The 27,228-nt window shown below is 37.1% G+C and overlaps 1 protein-coding gene across 1 annotated transcript in view; it reads left to right on the forward strand.

Moving 5' to 3' along the window:
• Positions 1–27,228, forward strand: part of UBE2E2 (ubiquitin conjugating enzyme E2 E2) — a 377,440-nt gene that overhangs the window by 323,127 nt on the left and 27,085 nt on the right. Inside the window, exon 5 of the mRNA XM_028099234.2 lies at positions 2,760–2,907. Coding sequence (XP_027955035.1) covers positions 2,760–2,907 — 148 coding nt within the window. The remainder of the gene's footprint in view (positions 1–2,759; positions 2,908–27,228) is intronic.

Here is a 27,228-nt window from a genome sequence, read left to right on the forward strand (position 1 = left end):
ACTCATCATTTACATTGGGTCATAAAAATTTTGTCTTTTCATCTAGCACTTAAAGGAACAGGCACTCAGACTTCTCTGCAGAATTTTAATATTACTGGGTATTCTCCATTTCATTAAATTCTTCTCATGCATTTCTTTCTACTTTTATGGGATTAACTCTGTTATTCTTTTTCCTTCCTTAAACACTCATTAAATGTCTTTCCTCCTTTCTACTTTATGTATTTGAAACTATAGATTTCTTTTTGACAGCTGTTTTAGCCAAATCTCAAAGTTTGGTATTGGCAATCCAGCATTTCATTGTCATTCATTTATAAATGTAGCTGCCATGTATTTTTTGGCTCATCGCCATTTTGAACTTAGGAAACCAGAAGACTGGTCTTTAACACACCAAGATTTTTTTATATTTCAACTTAAATCTTTAAGATCTTATTGCTTACCTCAGACTTTTTCTTTGATCCAAGAATTATTTGAAAAATGTGTTTTTCAGTTCCCCAAACACTTGATGGAGAATCTTTGTGGTCTTAACAATTCTTTGAAATATGTTAAGCTTCCTCTGTGGCATAGCATGTGATCAGTTTTTTATAAACGTTTCTTATGTGCTTGGAAAAGAATATATATTCTTTGTTGAGTGTGGAATTTCATCTTCGTTCAATCCCTTCATTTTGTTAATTTGCTTGTTCCTATTTTCAGTATCCTTATTACATTTTGGTCTGCATGACTTCAGTTACTGCAGCAAAATATCCCTCTGATTGTAGATGTATCATTTTCTCCTTATAATTCTACTAAGTTTCACTTTTTATATTTTTGGCTATCTTGTTAAGTACAACAGATTCAGAATTGTATTTTTCTGATGAATTGTTCATTTTATCATAATGCAGCAATCATCTTTATTCATTTTGCCTTCAACATAGATAGATAGATAGATAGATAGATAGATAGATAGATAGATAGATAGATAGATAGATAGATAGATAGATAGATAGATAGATCTGATAGCAATATAGCCATTTAAGCTCTTTTTCAGTTGGTATTTGCATAGTATATATGCCCAGGATTTAGAATGCAGGGGAAACATTTTTCTCCTCACTTCAGAGCCTAGGCTTTCTCTAGCAAGTGTCTTTGCTATCTCTCCCAGAAGGCATTATCTTTTCAAGTCCATCCTTATACTAAAAGACTAGCTGCTCAAGTGTCCTAATCTATGTAAGGGCTCTCAATTCCAGCCTCTTGCCACATGTAGACCTAAGGTTTCACCTTTCTCCATGAGGGCATCAAAACCCAAGCCTCCGTTTTATCCAGACTGGCTACTATCCTTCACCCTCTCCCTCTTCCCTAGGCCCAACCCCTGGTAGCTACACTGTCAGCTCATGTACTTACTATAATTTTGGGTTTTCATTTCTGCCCTCTGGGGATTCTCTGTGCAAATTCAGCTATGCTTTTTTTTTTAATGTTATATTTTCTTCGTCATTGCTAGGTGTTTGGAATGTCTTTGTGTAGAAGGAATGTTGAAGTTATCTGTAAGGTCTGACATGTTCCTAAAAGGGCACTTTTTTTTTTTAAGATTTTATTTATTTACTTGAGAGAGAGAAATGAGCATGAGCATGAGTGGGGGGAGGGGCAGAGGGAGAAGCAGACTCCCCGCTGAGTAGGGAGCCAGACATGGGGCTCAATCCCAAGACCCCGAGATCATGACCTGAGTTGAAGACAAACACTTAACCAGCTGAGCCACCCAGATGCCCTAGGACAGTTCTTACTAGAAGTATTAATCTAGCCTGAGAATGGTACTATGTTGTTCACTAATTGTAGAAGATGGGATCTGTCTGTCCTTTCTGAGTCTTGATTTTACAAATTAAGTAAATCTGATGTTTGAGTGGATGCTGGATGCCCTGGGGAGGTGGCAACAAAACCTGCCATGTATTTTTTGGCTCATTGCCATTTTGAACTTAGGGAACCAGAAGACTGGTCTTTAACACACCAAGATTTTTTTATATTTCAACTTAAATTTTGAGAATACTTATAAACATGATATTAATAAATATCGTTAAGATCTTATTATTGCTTATCTCAGACTTTTATAAAACAGAGTTTTACCAGGGTTATAAAACTGATTTAGACTTAACTTTTGAATTGAAGTTCTTTAAAAATGTTATAAACATGTTTCAAAATTATACCTAAACAAAGCGCAGTGGTGATCTAGCTATCATAGGACAGAGGTAGGCTATGCTAATATTATATTCAAGATATAGAATTTAAGGAGGAAAAGGTTCATAAACTGTAATATTTTTATAAACTACGTATATTATTTACATACATGCCTAATTCATGTTTTTAAACCATGACAAATAGTATGTTCTTTTTATAGTATCCCCATGCTGTTTTCAACTTTAAAATATACAAAATCCTTAAAACAAATGGACTCCAACAAGTTTCCTTTGAAATTTTTAATTTTGAAATTTTTCTTTGAAATGTTTTTAGAAGTCACAGTTTTTCTCTTACGAACATTCCTACAATTGCAGCAAATTCAGTCCCCAGAACATTAGTTAAGTAATCGGACCCTTCATCAAAAGCAAAAGAACATGATTTCGTTATTGGGGTTTAATTCTCTGTGTCCATAATAACAAATTCTGAAATAATGATTTTGTTTATTGATTCTTTTCATGTGCCTAAGGAAAATTTAAGTATATGGTTCAACCAGCGACCCTTGGATTATTTTATTTAATAAAAAGTATGTCTGTTCTTAACAACTTTACATTTTCTTCTAGGTTACCTTCCGAACAAGAATCTATCACTGTAATATTAACAGCCAGGGCGTCATCTGTCTGGACATCCTAAAGGACAACTGGAGTCCAGCCCTAACCATTTCTAAAGTTCTCCTCTCCATCTGCTCACTTCTTACAGATTGCAACCCTGGTAAGAGACTTTAAGTCCAATACTGAATTCAAGTCTATTCGACTTAAATGTCAGACCTTAGTGAATTGTTTACTGCCACCACCACTACTACTGCTACTGTAACTATTATTATTATTGATTTTAAATTTCCATGGTGTGTAACTGCTTTCTTTTTAAGTGGGTCTTCTCATTAGTCTTTTTAAGACCTATTATTTGCCAAGAAGGAAAAAGCAGAGTGTGATAAAAAGTAATGAAAAATCATTTTGAATTGGGAAGTGCATTTAAAGAATGCATTACAAATGCAATGCTGAATAATAATAAAAATTCAAATTGAATGGCTTAATTTTTAATTAGATGCCTACCAGAAGATGTTAATTTGAGAAATGTAGGCTATTAAAATCTGATAACAACCAAGCAGTACCATGCAGACGTGACCTTGTTGGCATTTTAATAACCATGCGTCCTTTCAAGCTAATAGAACAAAAAAGCTGAATGGTCCTCAACTAGGAAGTACATCTTCCCAGGAAAACTAAGGAGAGTTTATGGCTGAGCCTTTGTGGCTTTTGCTGGTGTGCTTAATGCTGAAAGTTCTTACTTTCTATGTTGTCCTAGATGTGTGATTATGTGTCTTTGACCAGCTTCTTTTAACCAGAAGACCAACTGCCAAGTTTTTACATATTTGGGTTTATTTTGGAAACTACAAAAATCCAAAGGTCGCTACAGAGTTTTCATTGATGTTTTCAATGAGAAACTCTTCTTTGAGTATTTAATTAGTATTAATATTTCTTGAGGTTCTGTCTTCCACGTTCAGGAATAAATTCTGTTCACTAGGTAAGTGAAGTTTTAGACAAGAGAGAAATGACAAAGGGGAATCAGGGTCTCTTTTAGGCTCCTGGCTTGTTTATAAAACATAAATTATAATTATAAATTATCCGTTCAAATTCTGTGTGTTATTTTTCAATAGTAGAAACTTTTTAAAATAAGGATATATAAAAATACTTCAAAAGGAAAATAAAATGTAATTGTGCAAGATCATATGTTTTTAAAATTATTTCCTACTTCTACCCCAGATAGTGAAGTTCAGTAATGCTGCACTAATTTAAAACTGAATGACAAATACTGTGTTCTGTCTCATTCCTATTTCAATCCCATTTGTCTGTATGACTGTGTAAAACTTCATTTAGAGGTAATGTCATCAAAAGACATTTTTTGTGTGATATGAGGACTAAACCAGGTAGTCCTCCTGGAAATGGTGGACATGGAACTGCATCTGCCTCCCCACTCCCAAAAGAGTACTTCAGGGCTTTGCTGAAATTTAGAGGGGAGTGGTATTTTCAGAGAAAATTTTATTTTGAGAAGTAAGTCACTTATTCAGGAAACTTTTGACATGAGGTCATCATGCTGTACACCTTAAACTTAGTGGTGTTTTATGTCAAATATATCTCAATAAAACTAGGGGGAGAAAAGAAAGAAATTTTGAGACCATACTATTTAGGAGGCACTTCTGAGCACTGGATGAATATCCTCACTTGCACATGGAAGAAGGTATAACTTCACACTTAGAGAAAAAGCTCCATGCTAAGAGGCATTCCTTATCCCAGTGGTAGCCAGGCCTGCTTGGTCTCCCAGTCAGCTAAAATGGGCCTATCTCTGAATCAGCTCATATGTGGGAAACTGTTCTCTGTACAGGTAATCCCTGCTTAATACATTTACCCCACCAAAGCCTTCTCTCAGCAATCAAAAAGATTTCTGTTCAGTAAATTAGAGTTCTCTTTTGCTGTGTCTCAGAAAATTACAGATACATTCTGCAAAAGAATAAAAATAAAATCACTCACCATGGCTAAAGCAAAATCAAATAAATAAATAGATTTTGAAAATAATGCTATTGATAGTAAGAATAAGCCTAAAGGATAAAGAAAAAGTAAAGAATAAGCCTAAAGATAAAACCTTAAGTTTTACCAATTAGTTATAGCCCATCTGATAAAAGAATAGAATATTGTTTGTAAAATACATGCCAATGGACTAAATGTTTTAAACATGTATAAGAACATTTCCTAATTGGCACATCATCTATACGTGTGTTCACACTTTTAGAGTCTTGAAAAGATTTATGTTAAACAAGTTAAAATGTCCATTTTTTTCAATGGATTTACTTCACATTCTTTTCTGGGTCACTTCTGATCTGCAGATTTCCCCCCCCCGGATTTAAGTTAAACTTCAATCTAAACTTATCTTCAATTATCACACATATAAGTTTGATAGAATACAAATAAATAAGATTTTCCTATACTGAATCTATAGAGCTATTTTAACATGAGAGTGCTATTAGTTGCGAAGTAGGCTTTGCATAAGGATATAAATTTAACCAATTTTAAAAGTTTTCTCACACTTCTCCCCACATAAACTGATTTTTTAATCAATTTTCATACTTTTCTCATAATTTACATTTGTCTCTTCTAAGAATTTTTGGGCTATTCATAAATGTTAAATATTTGAGGGTGAGGCTGCACATCCTTACTGCATAGTGTTTATAGTCAGCAGTTACAGATTTTAATATCAGCTCCACTGTTAGTTGTGTGACTTGTACTGGTCACTTAACTTTCCTCAGACTCGATTTCTCATAAAAAACAGAGATAATCGTCAGCCCTACCTAAATCATGGTATTCCTGTGAGGTACCTGTGCAAGCCCTTTGTAAACAGTCATGGACTGCTGTTGATGTCATTTCCCAGAGTTTTTAGGACTCCAAATAGCCATACATTCAGTGGCTGATAAATCCCTACTCAGTTGAATTTAATTGAGAGAAGAGAATAATTGAATAATCTCTAAACACCACCACCTCAGCACTGACACTCCTGGATTTAAACTCTGGAGAAAGCCTAACCTTGAATTAGTAGTCCCTATTGCATTATTTCCTAGGAAGGATTATCTCTCGGGTGGCAAAATGTCCCAACAGTTACCAGCCAGTGGACGGGTGCACCAGTGATAATCATTCTGTTCCCAGTGCAGCAGTCTAGGTAGGTCTAACTGCTGCCTTTATAGGCCTGTTCGCACTTCACAGTGATGCTGTTTGAGCCTGCCCAGAGCACTCTTATTTGTCAGACATCACCTGGCTACCAGTTTGGCTGTGTCATACCGCTGAGGAACAGAGTGGCAGCAGAAAGGAGTAGAGGATGATAAGCTCAAAAGGCCAGGACCAACCTTCCAGGCTCTTGGAATTTAGTCCTCCTTGGTGAACATGATTTAATCTGTGAATTGCTGAAGTTTAAAAGTACTAATCAGATTTCCATTTTTCATGGAATGCTCTTATTTGTCAATACTCTCTTTTCAAGTATATACAAAATTTAAGCTCTGTCCTATTTGATTTATCTTTTGAAGTTTGTTTTTGCTTTTTTGTGGTTAATTTTTTTTAAAGATTTTATTTATTTATTTGACAGAGACACAGCGAGAGAGGGAACACAAGCAGGGGGAGTGGGAGAGGGAGAAGCAGGCTTCCTCCTGAGCAGGGAGCCCGATGCAGGGCTGGATCCCAGGACCCTGGGACCATGACCTGAGCCGAAGGCAGACGCTTAACGACTGAGCCACCCAGGCGCGCCTGTGGTTACTTTTTTAAACTCTTAGATATTTATCACATTCTTTGTATGAAGTCTCTTTATTACTTAAAATATGCTTATCTTGCCGTCTTCAGACCTAAAAGTAATGGGTATTTTGCCTCATATAAAATGAACTATCCTGAGAACACTGACAATTATGAGATAAAACAAGCAGGTCAACAGTTTCCCTATTTCAGATGCTTTATTTACAGAGTAATTTTCAGAAATACGTCTAATCTTTTTTTCTCTTCTTTTTCTGAAAAGTATATAAATCTGGATGTCATCTGGCATTATTTTATTTATCTCAGTTCTACTTTTCTACTCCACTGCTTTTGCTATCTGAAGTGTTAAAAGCTTGTTTTATTCTGAATGTAATTCTGATACTGTATCATTAAAAAATTATGCCCCAAATGTATGACTTTTATGAGATAATTGGAAATTTGAAAACTGAGCCCTTGATACTAAGGAATTATTGCCAGAAATTTTTAGGCATAATAAAAGAGAAATTTGATTATGAATTTTTTTACATGTCCTTACCTTTTAGAAAAATGAACTATTTGCAGATAGAGTCCTTTGATATCTAGAATTTGCTTCAAAATAATCCAGAAAGATCAGAAGTAGAGAGGGATGTGGAAGATAAGAGATTGACCATTTTAAGTGTTGAATGATGAGTGATGGGTACATGGTGGGGGGTTCATTATAATGATCTACCTTTGAATATGTTTGAAATTTTCCATAATAAGGATTTATTTTTAATTGCCAAAGATGAGCAGCAGTGTAATCTGTAAAAGGTGTGTAATTTGACTCTTTTGTTCTGTGAGGGAAGCCTTTGGGCTCTGACCTTTGCCCTGTGTATTTCATTTCCCTGTCATCTGCCTTTAAACTAAAAGCTGCCTCATGGTTCAGCCTGAGCCATCAGGGTCCTACTTTCATACAACCATGAAGTCTTTGTTGACCACTCTTCAAATAGGCAAAAGTGTACAGACCAGGTCAAATGAAAATGCTCTGAGCATACCCACAAACATCAACACTCAATTTGGATGAGCTCTTCCCCCTACCCCCCAGCACCTTCCAAATGAAAATCAAATATTGGTTACTCCCAGTCTTAGATTTATGTGTATCTTTATTAGAACAACAAATAGAACTAAGAATGGCAGCTAATTGACCCTCAGCCTTACACAGTGATTAAGCCAAGGGTGAGCACAGCTGCAGCTTCGTTGGTAAGAGCTTTATTCTTCCCAAACGGACTGAGCAAATGGAAAGAGGAATTTGCTCCCAATGGTTCTTTGATAGTGTTCTGGAAAAGGTCAGAGAATGGCCTCTTCCTCAGTCTCCAACATCCCAGCCCTTTGTTTCAGATCACTTATTGCCTGTTTTTTAACCAACTGATACAATCCTTATCCATAAATTGTCTCAGATACCTAACTTTGATTGTTATTAATTGCTTGTCTTTGACCTGGTTATGATTGCATAATAAATTGTGTTACCAAACGTGAAAATTTTATAATTGATAGTGACTGCTAGGGGATGGAGACCATAAAGTAGAATTAATTATTTCAACACAGGCATATTTGTGTAGATTATTTACACTAAACTCGTGAGCTGTTAGACTGATGAAAGGTACATAAATGGACTTTTAAGAGGATTCTTCTGCCTGCTTCTTCTACACATCCTATTCTACTACACTTGAGAACTGGCAAAGAACAATTTCTTTAACTGAAATTCAGATAAAGCTGTAAAAATGATAAGCCTACCTGTTTTCAAAGCTGGCTATCTTAGCAGGAATGCAAAAATTTTTTTTTCTAAAAAAGACATTTAATATGGGTGCATAGACATAAGGTTTCTCCTAATGCCTATGACTTTTTTTTTAAAGTGAGAAAATTATGAAGTAGAAATATATGGTACAACATAAAGCTAACTTCAAGCTGTTCTCTTTGTGAAGAATTGGCTCTCTTCTAAAATGTCACATTGATAAATTCCAGAAGTCATTCTAATCAGTACTTTCCAAATATGGATGTGGTTAGGCTATAACTCATAGTCTTTTAACTTCTCTGACACCTTATGTAAAGAAAAGCTATATGTATATGTAGGTAGTCAATCTACCCGGTATTTTAAAAACCAGGAAAGTAAGTAAAGTCCAAAAAAATGTGTAAAGGACTTTGCGTTCTAACTTAGTATTATCTGTAGAATCCTGGCACACTGCCCCCTCTTGCATCACACGTTCCCATAGGCTCATTCAGATGTACTTGGAATATGTCATCTATGGTGTGGAGGCCCTAGAGAACTGAAGATTCATTGAAAGGATGAATAAAATCAGGGAATACACATCATTAAGGGGAAGAACATTTCTGTTTTGTGAATTAAAGAAGTTTCACAGAAATGATTCTGTACCATCATACATTTGGTTTGAAAAAAGCAAAGTATCAGAGTGCCTGGGTGGCCCAGTCAGTTGAGTATCTGACTCTGGATTTCATCTGGGGTCATGATCTCACAGTCATTGGATTAAGCCCACATTGGGCTTAATGCTCAGTGTGGAGTCTGCTTAACCCTCTCCCTCCCGCTTTGTCCCTTTCCCTCCCCCTCTGCCCCTCCCCCTGTTTGCTAATGGGTCTCTCCCCCCTCCCTCACGTCTAAAAGAAATAAATAAATGATACCTTTTTTTTTTTTAAAGATTTTAATTCTGGTTACCTGTATATTTATAAATGTGTTTCCCTACCTTGTCATTCTGTAGAAAGGAACCCTTTAGTTGTCTTACAAGGGATACTAGTATATAATAATGTAAACTAAAAGATCCAGTTTTATGGTACTTTATCAAAGTATCATGATTTTCTAGAAAACACAGAGTGAGAAAAGAAAGCTAAAATTATCTGACTATGGGTTTAGGTTTTGGATTGCCAGGTAGTGAAACAAGTAAAAAGAAGTTGAGTCAGAGTTGCCAGGAAGGAATTGGTGGCTTCATGATGCAGGGGAGAGATGACTCCATGACAAAGCAGGTGTCCTAATCAACCTTGATATTTCTTTTGTAGGAAGTCTTTATTTAACATAACAATCAGTTTGATATCTTTCCTGAACATCCAATTTGTCTAGGTTAAAAAGAATATTAGCTATTTATTATTTTTTTGATATATCATTGTCCAAAAATGCTGACCTACAAAAACTTTGTTACTTTCTTAGTTAAATATATCTCCTTGGTAGCTTGATTCTTTTAAAAATGGTAAAAACTAGGTGCGCCTGGGTGGCTCAGATGGTTAAGCGTCTGCCTTCGGCTCAGGTCATGATCCCAGGGTCCTGGGATCAAGCCCCACATCAGGCTCCTGGCTCAGCAAGGAGCCTGCTTCTCCCTCTCCCTCTGCCTCTCTCCCAGCTCATGCTTTCTCTTCTCTCTCTCTGTATCTCTGTGTCTCAAATGAATAAATAAAATTCTTAAAAAAAAAATGGTAAAAACTATACCTTATTTGCTGTTATATGGGTTGCATTCAAAATGTGCCTGTTAGGGGCGCCTGGGTAGCTCAGTCGTTAAGCATCTGCCTTCGGCTCAGGTCATGATCCTGGGGTCCTGGGCTGGAGCCCTGCATCAGGCTTCCTGCTCAGCGGGGAGCCTGCTTCTCCCTCTGCCTCTGCTGTTCCCCCTGCTTGTGAGTGTGTGCGCTCTCTCTCTCACACACACACACATGCTTTCTCTCTCAAATAAATAAAATCTTAAAAGGGGGGAGGGGCATTGGAGAAATTGCTCCCTTTTGGTAAAGAAGAAAATACAACTTTGTGTTTATCATGCTTGTGTTTATTTTTCTCATTTCCTTACCTCTGACCCAGGAAATAGCTCTGAACCAGGTAATAGCTATGCTACCAGCATTCATAAAGCAGGAAGATGAATCCCTAGGGTGGCGATATATTATCTTTTCTGGGTTTGTTTTGTTTTGCTTTGCTTTTTATCACTATAGAGTTGTCCACTCATCCTTTGTAGGATTCTGATTGGTGTGTCCTATAACAGCACTAAAATCTTACCAATTCAGTATAATTAGGATGTCAACCAGGTTAGTAATTTTTTAATGAGTTGTAGGAAATTTTAAATAAGTGAAGACCTAATATGTTTAAGCACATGTAGGAAATACTAGTAAAATGTTTACACTAGATGGCTTTAGACTCTGCTTTACCAAGGACAGAGAGGAAGTGAACTTTTCATATTCAAAAAATAGAGAAAATGGTTATAATGAACCCTAATGTATTCCTCAGTCAGCTTCAAAACTTACCTTTATTTAAGGTTTGGGTATTTTTATAGGTTGTCAAGGACTTTTTTCAGACAGACTAAATATTCTTAGATAATATTGCTCCATACTATTAACTTTCATGGCAACCCTTTTTAAAAGAGATAATACAGTAAACTTCAGAATAGGTTGCTGCATTAGAATTACTATTAATATTTGTTACTGAAGTGTGCAGAATGTGTTGCTGTGGAAAGTAGGCTACTGGTAGTCTTGGTTTTCTTTTTTAAGGAGAAATGAAAATAAATTATTTAAATAACACATTTAAATAATATATATTTGAAATCATAACAATGCACTATAGTGTTTTAAAATGGAAATTTGAGAGTTCTAAAACAACATAATAAAAATCCTCTAATTGTCCAGGGATTTACTTGTGTGGACAAAACACCGGATGATTGAATAACATGTTGCCTTTTTAATTTGGGTATTTGAGATCATATTGTGTCTTGGGAGAAATATTATAATTATGGAAATATGTAGAATTAATGTAACCCTACCAGTGTCTGAGTCTGAGACCCTTAATTACCAAGCAGTTATCTTTACATTTCCTTACTTTCTAAATGCCTTCCATTCAGTACCTGGCCTGGGCAGGGTGCTTCCAGTAACAACAGTCACAATAATTCTTATTTAAAAAAGAAGATGCTTTTGACATGTCAGGCTAATTATCCCTACACAACAGCAATAACTTCTTTCTTTTTTCCTACTCCTTATATTTGTCCTGTAAGAGATCCTGGAGCTTAATGCTTCTTATAGCTGTTGAACTTTTGATCATGTCGAATTGGTGAGGAATTTGCATAATAAGCAGCATTGGAGTTCCTTTAAACTACAGGCATATTTCTTTCCATGACAGGTAGTGTTCCTGGAAAAAAAATCATAAATCAAAATGCTTTAGATATATTTGAAGAACTTCCTGCTTAAGTATCCTGTGGAGAAACCTATTGCCAAATAAAGCACTTATAAGCTTGAATATTGAATGCCCCAGTTTATCTTTTCTTGAAAATATAAGGATATTTTCCCCCTAATTCAGAACTGCCTTTCCTCTGAGAGCATTTCCCCAAATAAGTCATATTTTTTGTGATACTCAAATGCTGAGGGCAGCCTGCAAAAACCTATATGCCTGAGTGCCTGTAGGCAGGTATAGGTATTACCTTATGGGGCAACTGCTCACATCAGTGAGGTGCACAACCTTTTATTCAGAGCATCGTGGCCACACTTGTACTCCAGTGACTGACTTTCTGTCTAGACTGTCTCCCATGATGAAAACATGTTCATATACAGTCTAATTCAAATAAGGGAAGTTAGGACAAATGGAGACCTAGAGGAGATGCCTTTATGGTTTATCTAGCTTTGAGTTAGATTTTTATAAGAAAGACTCTCAAAAAGATCACTCAGCCTCAGTGCATGAATAATAAATAATCCTGCTACATGGGGGGAAAGGCACATAAGAGTGCTAGCCACCCCTGGTCCTCTCTAGGAGGATTCATCTATCTGAGAAATGTATACATTTTTATCTAGGCAAGGGTCTGATAGGGATGGTATATTTTAACATTAGGCTTATTCAGAATGGTTCCATTCCTGCAGAAAATGCATCCTTTCAGTGGATTCACATTCAGAGTATTGTGGATAGCATCAAGTTGGGATTCATCACATCTGAGTTCAAAATAGTCTGTGTCCAACTTGGTGAAAGTTTGTAAGTGACAGGTTACTCTTTGGGGGAGGTTTTCATTTGCTTGTTTGTTTAATTCTCTGGAAAGGTGATTTAAAGTTTCAGTTATACTAGACAAAGAAGCCATTGATTTATATATGGGAGTTGCATTTGGGGAACTCTGGCTATGTTGCATATTCATAGTTTTCATGGTGGAGCAAGGATATCTTAAAGGTGAGAAAAGGGTCTAGGTGTACTCCTTGATAATGTCTCAATATTGGGTTTTCTTTTTTTCAAAATAGAAATAACTCCAGTTTTTCTCATAAAAATAATACATGCTTATTAAATTTCTCTTAAATCAACTATCCTTTAAAGATTAAGTACTTAATTTTCATTTGAGACTCTGCTCTGCAAACTCAAATTTGATGGGACTCATCAGAGTGTATTTGTCAGTTAAGTTTGTCTCATTATAATCTTGGTGTAAATTTAGACACACTGACCTCAGTGTTTAGCCCTGGCTTTGACCCACTTCTCCTTAGCATTTCCCTATGCATATTTATAGCCCCTTAATTAATATAAATCTAGACATGGGGATTAGCTGTTGCTACCAGTTTTCTGTTAAAAAGTCTATTGCTGTCCCTGCAACAGTAACCTCTAATTTATTGGTTTGGAAGTTGATCTCATTATAAAGCTGCTGTATATATTAATTTATGATGAAAATGTTCTTCAATTTACCTTTTTAGAAAATGTCATTTTGGGGTTTTCCTTTTTAGAAATCACCAATGACCTCTTTTTTGTTTAGAGAAACACTAATAAGGAAATGGATGGACTAGATCAGTACTTACCAGTTTCTACATTCTCCCAAAACTGCCCTCTTCCTCCACTAAAATCAATTAATGATTGTCTTTCTTGGTTTAAAATATAGCAAACTGTATTAGAGATGTTTTTCTCCCGTGACGTATCTTCGAGTCTTTGGCACCTGATGCTATTTAGGGGACTGGATAAAGCTGTTGAAGCTACGTGTTTCTTCTCTTGTTGTCAATGGAAGGCTCTGAAAGCACGAATAAGAAATTGAAAAGTGAAGCGCACCCTCAATATAAATAGGTACCATTCTTTCCTCACATGGGAATGTGTATTTCACTCAAAATTGTTTTCCCAAAGAGTTATTCAAAGCCTATCTTTCTTTCCTTTACTTGAGGAATTTCTGAAGAGCCAAAAAGTCTAGGTTTTAATTAACTTTTTCTTTATTATTTTTTAAATGAAGATGATTAAAAGATAAAGATTACAATGGTGAAAAAGGACTAAAAGATTACTTTTTCCCATTCTAGAATAAAAAGAGGGTTTTTTTTTAATGATAGGGATAGAATTATGCAAAAATTGTATATTTTAGGTCAAGGTCTTTCCTATTCCCCTAAATAACCTATCCCAATGTTTTGGGTTTTTTTGTTTTTTCCTTTCATTTTTTACAAAAGCTTAGGACCACTAGTAAGTTTGTCACCTTTTAAAATTAGTCCTCCTTCCTTCTATAGTATTTTTTTTTACCATAGCACTCACTATTTGGGTTTATTTACAGCTTCTGTCAGAGGAGAGACATAACTGTGTCAGGCTCCTCTAAGCAGTTTAGTTTCAACAAGAAGACTTATTTTTCCTGTGTTTGTTGTCCAGCTATTCTGTAGTCTCTTGTTCTCCACACAAACAAAGGTTTCAGGTGTTATTCCCAGGTAGGCATTTGCCACAGGTGTCTTATCTATCACTTAAAATATGTAGAAGTGATGAGATTATTAAGTAGCTGAGTATGGGGTTCATGTAATTCTCTTAGATCCTCACTGTATTCCACTTTCAAAACTCTAAATACTATTTCTTTGATGGTTAACTTATTTTGCAATTTAGACTTCTGTCCTCGTTTAATCTATGTCTTAATGGGGTGGTTTGTTAATATAATAGGTTTGTTATTGGTAAATTGAATTGTTCTAATAATATTTATTATCAGTAATACCTGTATCTGGTTTACAAATGACATAGCATGGACTTTATGTAAATTTTTAAAGTAAATACATTTTTAAAAATTTCTGAAAGCATACTGTTTTCCAGAGTAGCTATACCAGCTTGCATTCCCACCAACAGTGTAAGAGGGTTCCCCTTTTTCCACATCCTCACCAACATTTGTTGTTTCCTGTCTTGTTAATTTTTGCCATTCTAACTGATGTAAGGTGGTATCTTATTGTGGTTTTGTGATTTGTGTTTCCCTGATGGGAGATTTCTCAAGATGTTAAAAAACCAGCAATTGCACTACTAGGTATTTACCCCAAAGATACAGATGTAGTGAAAAGAAGGGGCACATGCACCCCAATGTTCATAGCAGAAATGTCCACAATAGCCAAACTGTGGAAGGAGTCGAGATGCCCTTCAACAGACGAATGGATAAAGATGTGGTCTATATATACAATGGAATATTATTCAGCCATCAGAAAGGATGAATACCCACTATTTGCATCGACATGGATGGAACTGGAGGGGATTATGCTAAGTGAAATAAGTCAAGCAGAGAAAGTCAATTATCATATAGTTTCATTCATATGTGGAGCATAAGCAATAGCACGGAGGATCATAGGAGAAGGAAAGGAAAACTGAAGGGGGAGAAATCAGAGAGGGAGACAAACTATGAGAGACTGTGGATCCTGGGAAACAAACTGAGGGTTTCAGAGAGGAGGAGGGTGGGGAGATAGGGTAACAGGGTGATGGGTACTATGGAAGGCAAGTGTTGTGATGAGCACTGGGTGTTATACACAACAAATGAATCATTGAATACTACATAAGAAACTAATGATGTACTATACAGTGGCTAACTGAACATAATAAAAAAATTGCTAACAGCATAAAACACTATATAGGATGTCGACTGCCCATTGTGCACTGAGAGGGATCCCTCAGCCTAGAGGCCATGGTACCCTGATCTCCTCTCTGTCTTAGTACAATTCCCCATGTGGTTGTCACATTGCCTCTTCAGGTGACCTTTCAGGGAGTACCACCTTCTGAGACCACTGACACCATCCATGTAGCACTGAGGAGATCCCTCTGTGATCACACTGACTTTTAAAGACTCTTTATGTACAGAGGAATTGGGTTTTTTTTTTATTTTATTATGTTATGTTAATCACCATACATTACATCATTAGTTTTTGATGTAGTGTTCCATGATTCATCGTTTGCGTATAACACCCAGTGCTCCATTCAATACATGCCCTCTTTAATACCCATCACCAGGCTAACCCATCCCCCCAACCCCCTCCCCTCTAGAACCCTCAGTTTGTTTCTCAGAGTCCATAGTCTCTCATGGTTCGTCTCCCCCTCCGATTCCCCCCCTTTATTTTTCCCTTTCTACTATCTTCTTTTTTTTTTTTTTTAAACATAGAATGTATTGTTTCAGAGGTACAGGTCTGTGATTCATCAGTCTTAACACAATTCACAGCGCTCACCATAGCACATACCCTCCCCAGTGTCTGTCACCCAGCCACCCCATCCCTCCCACCCCCTGCCACTCCAGCAACCCTCAGTTTGTTTCCTGAGATTAAGAATTCCTCATATCAGTGAGGTCATATGATACATGTCTTTCTCTGATTGACTTATTTCACTTAGCATAATACCCTCTAGTTCTATCCACGTTGGTGCAAATGGCAAGATTTCAGGGTTTTTTGATGGCTGCATAATATTCCATTGTGTGTGTATATACCACATCTTCTTTATCCATTCATCTGTTGATGGACATCTTGGCTCTTTCCATAGTTTGGCTATTGTGGACATTGCTTATATAAACACTGGGGTGCACGTACCCCTTCGGATCACTACATTAGTATCTTTGGGGTAAATACCCAGTAGTGCAATTGCTGGGTTGTATGGTAGTTCTATTCTCAACTTTTTGAGGAACCTCCATACTGTTTTCCAGAGTGGCTGCACCAGCTTGCATTCCCACCAACAGTGTAGGAAGGATCCCCTTTCTCTGCATCCTCACCAATATCTGTCCTTTCCTGACTTGTTAATTTTAGCCATTCTGACTGGTATGAGGTGGTATCTCACTGAGGTTTTGATTTGGATTTCCCTGATGCTGAGCAATGTTGAGCACTTTTTCATGTGTCTCTTGGCCATTTGGATGTCTTCTTTGGAAAAATGTCTGTTCATGTCTTCTGCCCATTCCTTGATTGGGTTATTTGTTCTTTGGGTGTTGAGTTTGATAAGTTCCTTATAGATTTTGGATACTAGCCCTTTATCTGATATGTCATTTGCCAATATCATCTCCCATTCTTTTGGTTGTCTTTTGGTTTTGTTGACTGTTTCCTTTGCTGTGCAAAAGCTTTTTATCTTGATGAAGTCCCAGTAGTTCATTTTTGCCCTTGCTTCCCTTGCCTTTGGTGAAGTTTCTAGGAAGAAGTTGCTGTGGCTGAGGTCAAAGAGGTTGCTGCCTGTGTTCTCCTCTAGGATTTTGATGGACTCCTGTCTCATATTTAGGTCTTTCATCCATCTGAGTCTATTTTTGTGTGTGATGTAAGGAAATGGTCCGGTTTCATTCTTCTGCATGGGGCTGTCCAATTTTCCCAACACCATTTGTTGAAGAGACTCTTTTCCATTGGACATTCTTTCCTGCTTTGTTGAAGATTAGTTGACCATAGAGTTGAGGGTCCATTTCTGGGCTCTCTATTCTGTTCCATTGATCTGTGTGTCTGTTTTTGTGCCAGTACCATACTGTCTTGATGATGACAGTTTTGTAATAAAGCTTGAAGTCTGGAATTGTGACGCCACCAGCTTTGTTTTTCTTTTTCAACATTCCTCTGGCTCTTCAGGGTCTTCCTGGTTCCATACAAATTTTAGGATTATTTGTTCCATTTCTTTGATAAAGGTTGATGGTATTTTGATAGGGATTGCATTAAATGTGTAGATTGCTCTAGGTAGCATTGACATCTTCACAGTATTTGTTCTTCCAATCCATGAGCATGAAACGTTTTTCCATTTCTTTGTGTCTTCCTCAATTTCTTTCATGAGTATTTTATAGTTTTCTGAGTACAGATCCTTTGCCTCTTTGGTTAGATTTATTCCTAGGTATCTTATGGTTTTGGGTGCAATTGTAAATGGGATCAAGTCCTTAATTTCTCTTTCTTCTGTCTTGTTGGTGTATAGAAATACAACTGATTTCTGTGCATTGATTTAATATCCTGCCACTTTACTGAATTCCTATATGAGTTCTAGCAGTTTTGGGGTGGAGTCTTTTGGGTTTTCCACATAAAGTATCATATCATCTGCAAAGAGTGAGAATTTGACTTCTTTGCCGATTCGGATGCCTTTTATTTCTTTTTGTTGTCTGATCGCTGTGGCTAGGGCTTCTAGTACTATGTTGAATAGCAGTGGTGATAGTGGACATCCTTGCCGTGTTCCTGACTTTAGGGGGAAAGCTCTCAGTTTTTCCCCATTGAGCATGATATTCACTGTGGGTTTTTCATAAATGGTTTTTATGATTTTGAGGTCTGTACCCTCTATCCCTACACTCTGAAGAGTTTTAATCAAGAAAGGATGCTGTACTTTGTGAAATGCTTTTTCTGCATCTACTGAGAGGATCATTTGGTTCTTGTTCTTTCTTTTATTAATGTATTGTATCACATTGATTGATGTGTGGATGTTGAATCAACCTTGCAGCCCAGGAATAAATCCCACTTGGTCATGGTGAATAATCCTTTTAATGTACTATTGGATCCTATTGGCTAGTATTTTGGTGAGAATTTTTGCATCCATGTTCATCAGAGATATTGGTCTGTAATTCTCCTTTTTGATGGAGTCTTTGATTTTGGGATCAAGGTAATGCTGGCCTCATAAAATGAGTTTGGAAGTTTTCCTTCCATTTCTATTTTTTGGAACAGTTTCAAAAAGATAGGTATTAATTTTTCTTTAAATATTTGGTAGAATTCCCCTGGGAAGCCATCTGGCCCTGGGCTCTTATTTGTTGGGAGATTTTTGATTACTGCTTCAATTTCCTTAGTGGTTATGGGATTGTCTAATTTGCTGGCATATCGTTGCTCATAATATGTTCTTTTAATTGTTCATATTTCTTTGGTGTTGGTTGTGATCTCCTCTTTCATTCATGATTTTATTTATTTGGGTCATTTTTCTTTTTGATAAGTCTGGCCAGGGGTTTATCAGTCTTATTAATTCTTTCAAAGAACCAGCTCCTAGTTTCGTTGATCTGTTCTCCTGTCCTTTTGGTTCTTATTTCATTGATCTGCTCTGATCTTTATTATTTCTCTTCTTCTGGGTTTAGGCTTTATTTGCTGTTCCTTCTCCAGCTCCTTTAGCTGTAGGGTTAGGTTGTGTATGTGAGACCTTTCTTGTTTCTTGAGAAAGGCTTGTATTGCTACATACTTTCCTCTTAGGACCACCTTTGCTGCATCCCAAAGATTTTGAACTGTTGTGTTTTCATTTTCATTTGCTTCTGTGTATTTTTTAAATTCTTCTTTAATTTCCTGGTTGACCCATTCATTCTTTAGTAGGATGCTCTTTAGCCTCCATGTATTTGAGTTCTCTCCGACTTTCCTCCTGTGATTGAGCTCTAGTTTCAAAGCACTATAGTCTGAAAATATGCAGGGAATGATCCCAGTCTTTTGGTACCGGTTGAGACCTGATTTGTGACCTAGGGTGTGATCTATTGTGGAGAATGTTCCATGGGCACTAGAGAAGAATGTATATTCTGTTGCTTTGGGATGGAATGTTCTGAATATGTTTGTGAAGTCCATTTGGTCCAGTGTGTCATTTGAAGTCTTTATTTCCTTGCTGATCTTTTGCTTAGATGATCTGTCCATTTCTTTGAGGGGGGTGTTAAAGTCCCCTACTATTATTGTATTGTTGTCAATGTGTTTCTTTGATTTTGTTATTAATTGGCTTATATAATTGTCTTCTCCCATGTTAGGGGCATAGATATTTACAATTGTTAGATTTTCTGGTTGGATAGACCCTTTAAGTAGAATATAGTGTCCTTCTTCATCTCTTATTATAGTCTTTGGTTTAAAATCTAATTTGTCTGAGATAAGGATTGCCACCCCAGCTTTCTTTTGATGTCCATTGGCACGCTAAATGGTTTTCCACCCCCTCACTTTCAATCTGGAGGTGTCTTTGCATCTAAAATGAGTCTCTTGCAGACAGCATATCGATGCGTCTTGTTTTTTTTTTTTTTCCAATCTGATAGCCTGTGTCTTTTGATTGGGGCATTTAGCCCATTTACATTCAGGGTAACTATTGAAAGATATGAATTTAGTGCCATTGTATTGCCTGCACAGAGGAATTGTTAATGAAACTGCTCTGTATTTTGTTAGTAGTTGTCTAATATCCTCAGGGAGCAGGTGTAGAGACTGGAAGGAATAGTGATTACTCTTAAGGTGAAGCATTAGAGTTTTACTTCTGACTGCAAATAGAAATAGCCAAAGCAGTGTGAACTACTGGACTTTTGCTTACATTCTCACATCAGCTTGTTCATTACTGCCTTCTCCAGACTGTCTCTTTCACAAATTCCAAGAGAAGAAGCAATTGAGAGAAAGAGAATGAACCACATCGGAGGTCATCTAAGAAGGAATGTAATTCCACATCATTTTTTGAAAGAGATAGAGACTAGACCTTCTTACATATAGTTGCTTCCCAGCCTTTGTGACCCTGCAGTGCTTTCTTACTCATCTTTGGCCTGTCCACATTAGCCCAGGGACTCTTTTCTGCTTTACTTCCTGTAGTGTGTAGTATAAAAACAATTGATCTACTGTATGTGTTTTCAGAGTACATTCGTACAAACCCCAGCTTCCCCGCAGGCTCTGATTTGACTCCTCCCTCAAGCCTGAAGCATGTCCTTATCCTCCATAAGAGTCACTGAGCTGGAGCTAATGGCAAATTGAAATGGACCAGCACATATTTATTTCCTTAGGACAGAGCTTTGTGGTGTATCTGTCCTTGGTTAGGCTTTCTCCTTTCTCCCTTTTCCTGTTAGCCAGTCTCCTCTTTTTCTGTATTTTCAGCCTCTTTGTTTTTCTGCTGCTGCTTCTCTTTTTCTTTTTTTAATCCTAATTGGTCACCTCCTGCTCTCCCTCTTCTTTTAACCTTTCTTTCACCCAGAAAAATGTTTTCAAAAAAAGAAAGAAAAGAAGGATATCCAAACTATTTTTTTTATTTGTTTTTATTTTAAGAGAGCTTTATTTAGTATTCTCTCTGTAACCATATGACTTAGCTTGTAGTGTTTGTTGGCCTAGTATAACCTTGGGATATTCTCTTTCATTTCACGTGCCAAGCAATGGCTCCTGTCCATCTGGTGTGCCAGGGCAGGAATGGCCCATCACCTCTCAAAAGCGTATGGTGTCAACTCTGAAAATGTGGCTGAACCCTGTGAGTAATGTTGGAGTTGTTGCCATTCTTAGCTAGTACATACCTTCCTAATGCCATGGCTTCTTCCTCCAGTTAAACAGTTGCTTTTCTATTTATTTTTTTCTAAACAGCTGCTTTTTTAAATCTAGTTTGGAAACTATATTAAAGTCCTGTGCTCTGTAAGTAGCATTGCCAAAGCAGTACCACATGCATAGGACAATAATTTCTTTTTGATGTTCTGAACTTCTTTGAACTGTGTATGGATGGCAAGGCTTTAAATGAAAACACTGGCAGAGAGCCTGGGTGGTTCAGTCGGTTAAGCGTCTGCCTTTGGCTCGGGTCATGATCCTGTGGTGCTGGGTTCAAGTCCCACGGTGGGCTCCCTGCTTAGCGGGGAGTCTGCTTCTCCCTCTGCTCATGCTCACTCTCTCTCTTCTCTCTCTCAAATAAATAAATAAAATATTTTTTAGAATAAATAAAGAAAACCCTGGAGTTAGTCTATAGTGTAAGATGGTTTATGTTGTATAACTCTAAACTGTTACCCCTCATTGCATTTATGCCTGACTTCTCTAAGTAGTAGTGACATACCTTTGCATGTATATATGTCTTTTCAGCAAACATTATGATGCCCCTTGCTAGACTGACCAATATCAGATAGATCATGAGCACAATGAAGGTTGTACCTTGCCATGTTAAAAAAGATTAAGTCAAAGGAGCTAAATTATACTGAGTTTTGAAGACGTCAAGAAACTTAAAGAGTGTTGCCCAGCTCTCTCACTCACTAGATAAATTGGTGCCCTCATTTGTGAATTGAAAATAGTTCTTATGACCCTGACTATCTTGCAACACTATTGTAAAGATAAAGTGGTGTGTATAGACCTCTGTAAACATTTTGAAGTCTAGGAGTATCCTTGTATGGATGTATTGAACTGAAGGTCTGTATTAGCTCTGCAAGTTGCAATGAACCTGGCCTCTGAGAGGTCTTAAAAAAAGAAAAAAACAGCCATTTTGTTTCTTGCACAAAATCTTTTAAATGGCTTATTCATAGTTTTGTGAGTTTGGAGTTTCTTTTCTTTTTTTTTTTTGTAAGATTTTTTTTCTTCTATTTATTTGATAGAGAGAGACACAGCGAGAGAGGAAACACAAGCAGGGAGTGGGAGAGGGAGAAGCAGGCTTCCTACTGAGCAGGGAGCCTGATGCGGGACTCAGTCCCAGGACCCTGGGATCATGACCTGAGCCGAAGGCAGACGCTTAACGACTGAGCCACCCAAATGCCCCTGGAGTTTCATATACGATGGAATGTATCTTCTAGAAGGAAAACTAATAGGAAAAATGAATTGTAATTCAGACTTGACTTAGTGATTTCAATTTGCTTTAGGCTCCTATCTTTATAATCTAAAAATTTTTAATATTTAATGTTACCTTCTGTCATCTATAAAATGAAGCCTGCTTCTTTATTCACAGTCCACACAACGCACAAACTGTATGCAACCCCATCTGGCCAAAGAATTTCCCAAGAAACTTTGCCTTATTTCAAGTCACCAAGCCTTTTTAAACCTTTACTCCCACTCTTGTTGTTCCTTTGCTTTTACCCTGTATAAAATATGTCTCAGACCCCAAGAGAGCTTAAAATTTGTCAGGATGTTATATCGGATGACAGACTCCTGAAGTTCAGAGACGATGTGTAACTAAGGTAGAAGTGAAACCTAGCTATTTTTAGCCAGGTTTAAGTAAATTTAATTACTGAACCTAGATATACTTTATTATCTGGATTGTTTGTAATGTTTTTTAAATACAGCAGAGTGGACTTGTGCTTCTGGCCACGAAGAAATAACAGAATTAGATTTATACTCTTACCTTAACCAACTAGAAAACCAGACACTGAACTGCTGTTCAGCCCAGGACCAAGATCCCTGAGGGAGGAGAAACCAATGTGAACCCCACACTTGCCCCAGCTCACTGCCCAGGGGTAGTTTCCAGGATGCGGCACAGGGAGGAAGAAACCAAAGAGAACACCCAGCAGTCTCGTGGGGTTGAGGAGACAGAGATAGGGGTTTGGGAAAACCCAAGTGGCTTGTGTTTGTGGGGCAGAGACTCCAAGAGGAAGGACTACACAGAGAGAATGCTCCAGAAACTGAAAAAGGAGCCCCTCAAGTCTTTGGCTAAGTTTAGATCTCTGCATATGTCAGAAAAAGCCACTTGGGGCCATGGGAACAATCTGCCCAAAGCAGTAGGCTGAATAATTCCTAGAGGTCACACAAGTCTGTGAGGGGAAAGGCCTCCCAATAAGCAGGAATTTATGTAATCTGCAGAAAATATTGTATTAATAGTAGGGATAAATTATCTCTGCACTAAAGGCTGCTCTGGACCTACCCTAACAAACTTTAAGAGCAAGCTTGAAAGGATCACACTTTGCCTAAATAAATACATGCTAGATCAAAGTACAACATTCTTTAAGGGAATACAACAAATTCCAACACCCAACAATGTAAAATTCAGTGTTGTACATCCAATAAAATATTACTGGGCATTTGAAAAGCAGGAAAAATAGAATCTGTACTGGGAGAAAATTAATCCTTAGTACCGGACCCAGAAATGACAGAGATGATGGAATTAGTAGGTAAGAATGCTAAAACAGTTATTATAAATAAACTCCATATGCTTATGAAGGTAGGGGGAAACACAAACATGGTGAGGAGAAAAACAAAGTATGAAGAAGATGGAAATGAAACTTCTAGAGATTAAAAATATAGCATCTGATGTTAAAAGTACATTGGATAGGATTAACAGCAGATGGCATACAGTAGAAGAAAGGTAAACATGGTGATAGAAACTATCAATAATGAAACAAGAGAAGTAAAAGCCTAAAAAATAAAATGAACAGAGCCTCAATGAGCTGTGAGATGACATCAGGCTATATAACATACTTGTAACTGGAGACCCAGAAAAGGAAGTCAGGAAAAAAAATATTTTAAAAAATAAAGGGAGGAACTTCCAGTTCCAGTAACAGGGACAACCATATTTACCCTCCCTCCTGAAACAATCAAAAGAGACAAAATATATAAAACAATGGTTTTCAAGACACAGGGCTCAGGCAGGAAAGGTCAGTGATCCCTGATACATGGTAGGAAACAAAGTGGGCCCTAAACTACTGCCCTGTGAGAGTTTCTATCCATGGTGCTAGAAAGGGAGCCAGGGTGGACTCCAGCAGACTCTCTAAGTTGAGCAAACAGAACTGAGTCCAAGAAAATTGAGGCAGTGAGAGTTGATAAGACAGAATACAGAGAGGAGAGAGCTGCACGCACAGAGGGAACCCCAAATATCTGCAGAAGGTACCCCTCAAGTATTGTCAAGGGTATGGATCACATGCATACAAGGAAACCACCCAAGTTCAGGGAACTGATTTGTTCCCCTCTTTGCCACTTTGGTGAGGGATGGATTCCCACCCTAGGGTTATGGGGATTGGCCAAACACACAGCACACAACACTGGACAGATGAGATTGACAACAGTTTATTAGTCGCTTACATTCTTAGCCTTGTGGGGCAGGACATCACACATCTTGCAGGGCCACATGGGGATTGCACTCCGAAACAGAGGGAGCAACCAAGGACTGTGGGAGGCAGGCTTTGTAGTCTCAAGAGTGCAGAGCACTCCCTGGTTCCTGCAGGAGGATGTGATTGGTTTGTTTGAATAATGCCACAGGCTGGCAGGAAATTGAATTCCACTGTTCAGTGATAAGCAGGAACTATTCCCGGTGTCCATGATAAAGAGAGTTATTCAAGTAGGGGCCTTTATCCTGGAAACAGAGTTAGGAAGAGAATGTGTGGTTATGCCATTTGAAGCCTTCCTGGTTTGCCTGAGATGTTGAGGCAGCACATAATGCTGGACCTTAATTTTAGGTCTTATACTATAAGAACCATTCTAAAGGATTAAAAGAAATAGTGCCTTTTTCCGTCAGCCAGACTAGAAAAATTCATAATTCATGGGACATTTGGATATACAGGAAGAAGTTGCCTTAGATTATGGAAAATAATTAGCCCTAGACTAAGTATGCACTCTTTCAGCCTACCTTCCCGGTCATAAAAACAAAACTAGACAGGGCTAAAATGTCTCCAAGAACAAAGCTCAAGAACATCTATAAGAATACAAAAATAAAGGGCACATGGGTGGCTCAATTGGTTAAGCATCTGACTCTCAATTTCAGCTCAGGTCATGATCTCAGCGTCGTGAGATTGAGCCCAGTGTGGGGCTCCATGCTGGGCATGGAACCCATTTAAGATTCTCTCTCTCTCAGAAGAAAAAAGGAATTCAAAAATAAAAAACTTAATAATTAATTTTAAAGAATATACAAAAATATCTAGCACCCAACAGGGTAAAATCCACAATGTCTAGAATCCAAAGATTATCATCATGCAAAGAAGCAGGAAAAGATGACGCATGGTAAGGAGCATAACCACTTACTAGAAACTGACCCAGAACTGACACAGATGTTAGAATTAGATTAAATAATGGTTGATAATTTTCTGAATTTGATGAGAACTTTAAACACACCTATCGAAGAAGTTTGATGAACCTCAAGCAGAAGAAACATGAAGAAAACCACACCCAGGCACATCATATCAAATTGCTAAAGAGTGATAAAGTGAAATTCTTAAAAGCAGCCCCCCCCCAAAAAATGGTCATTTTATTACAAAGAAGCAAAGATAATCATGACAGCAAATGTCTATAGAAAAACTCTTCAAACCAGAAGATGGTCAAACTACATCTTTAAAGTGCTAAAGGAAAAACTGTCAACCTAGAATTCTATACCCAGTGGAAATATATTTCAAAAAAGATATTTTCAATAAAACATACCAAAGCTTATGCACATTCTAAAGTAAAATTTGGCATTGGAGAAAGACCTTTATAATAAGCAAGATAAAAACCCAAAAAAGCATAAAGAAAAAGATCAACAGATTTGAATATGTGAAAATTGTTTAATTCTATATGTCAAAAATACCGTAAGTTGTTCACAGATAGCAGTCTTACAATATATATAATGGGCAGAGAGTTATGCCCAAAGAGGAAGAACTATAAATCAACAAGTTAAAATCAGCAACTTGGTAAAAGATTGGGAAAATGATCTAAGCAAGCAATGCATAGAACCCAAAATATAACCAAGAAACATAGCAAAAGATCTTCAAATTCTAGTAAGTACCAACTGAAATGAGATTTCTTTTTTTAATCACTGGATTGACAAAAATCAAAAGATTAATAGCATCCTATTTGGGGAGGGTGCTGGGAAAGGCAGGTTTATACACTTTTTAGGAACATAAATTGGTACTACCTTTCTTAAAGATAATTTGGCGGCACCTGTCAAAATGTAAAATGCATGTAACCTCTGACCAGCAATCTCACTTTTGGGAATCCATCCTGTAAAAATACTCACAAGTGCTCTAGGATATAGGCACAAGGAATACTCCACAGCATTATTTATAATAGCAACAAACTGGGAAAGTTCTTACTGTGCATCATTAGGGAATGGTTAAATAGATGCTCTGTAACCCTGAAAAAGAGAGAGGGCGCCTGGGTGGCTCAGTTGGTTAAGCCACTGCCTTCGGCTCAGGTCATGATCCTGGAGTCCCAGGATCGAGTCCCACATCGGGCTCCCTGCTCAGCAGGGAGTCTGCCTCTCCCTCTGACCCTCTTCCCTCTCGTGCTCTCTGTCTCTCATTCTCTCTCTCTCAAATAAATAAATAAAATCTTATAAAAAAAAAAAAACCCTGAAAAAGAGAGAAAGTAAATCCTCAATAGTATGTAGTTTGATCTATTAAAAAATAAAACTGGTCATACAACATAAACACCCTCACACACGTATTTGACTATAAAATGCATAGAAAATTTTTAGAAATGTACATACAAAACTGTTAAAAAGCAGTTACCCTCTGGGGAATTGGAATTTGAAGGTGTAAGGTAAGAGAGGATTTTCATGATTTACTTCTATATTTGTTTTATTGTTTGAATTTTTAAGGGTTAGTAAATAATCTAAAATTTTTATATAATTAAAAATTGTTTTAAATAATATTAGTAAATTAAAATGAGAAAGCCTAAAGTTAGATTTTAGCTGATGAAAGGGCAAGCTTTTAAGTTAGCTTCTGAAGGATTTGTAATTTTTAATTAATATTTTCAAATTTATCCAGGTCTTAACCTTCATGTAAAGTAAATGCTTGAGAATTGACTAGTATGTCTTTTGCCTAATAAGAATCAAAATACCATATGTTAAACCAGGCAAAAACTTATGTTGTGGTAGAAAGGTACAAATAACTATTCTATTCAAACTTGTAGTAAGTTGTTGTTACCAGAACTGTACTTTGTGAATGTTCTCTGTACCTCTTTATAGTTTCAAAACATCAGCTTTTTCCATTCACTCAAGTCATCGATGATTCATTCCTAAAATTATGAAGTTTCCCCCTCTGTGTCT

This window comes from Eumetopias jubatus, unplaced genomic scaffold (assembly GCF_037043125.1).
Source record: "Eumetopias jubatus isolate StellerSeaLion01/CBP00866 unplaced genomic scaffold, mEumJub1_p1.0 scaffold_1, whole genome shotgun sequence".
NCBI lineage: Eukaryota > Metazoa > Chordata > Mammalia > Carnivora > Otariidae > Eumetopias > Eumetopias jubatus.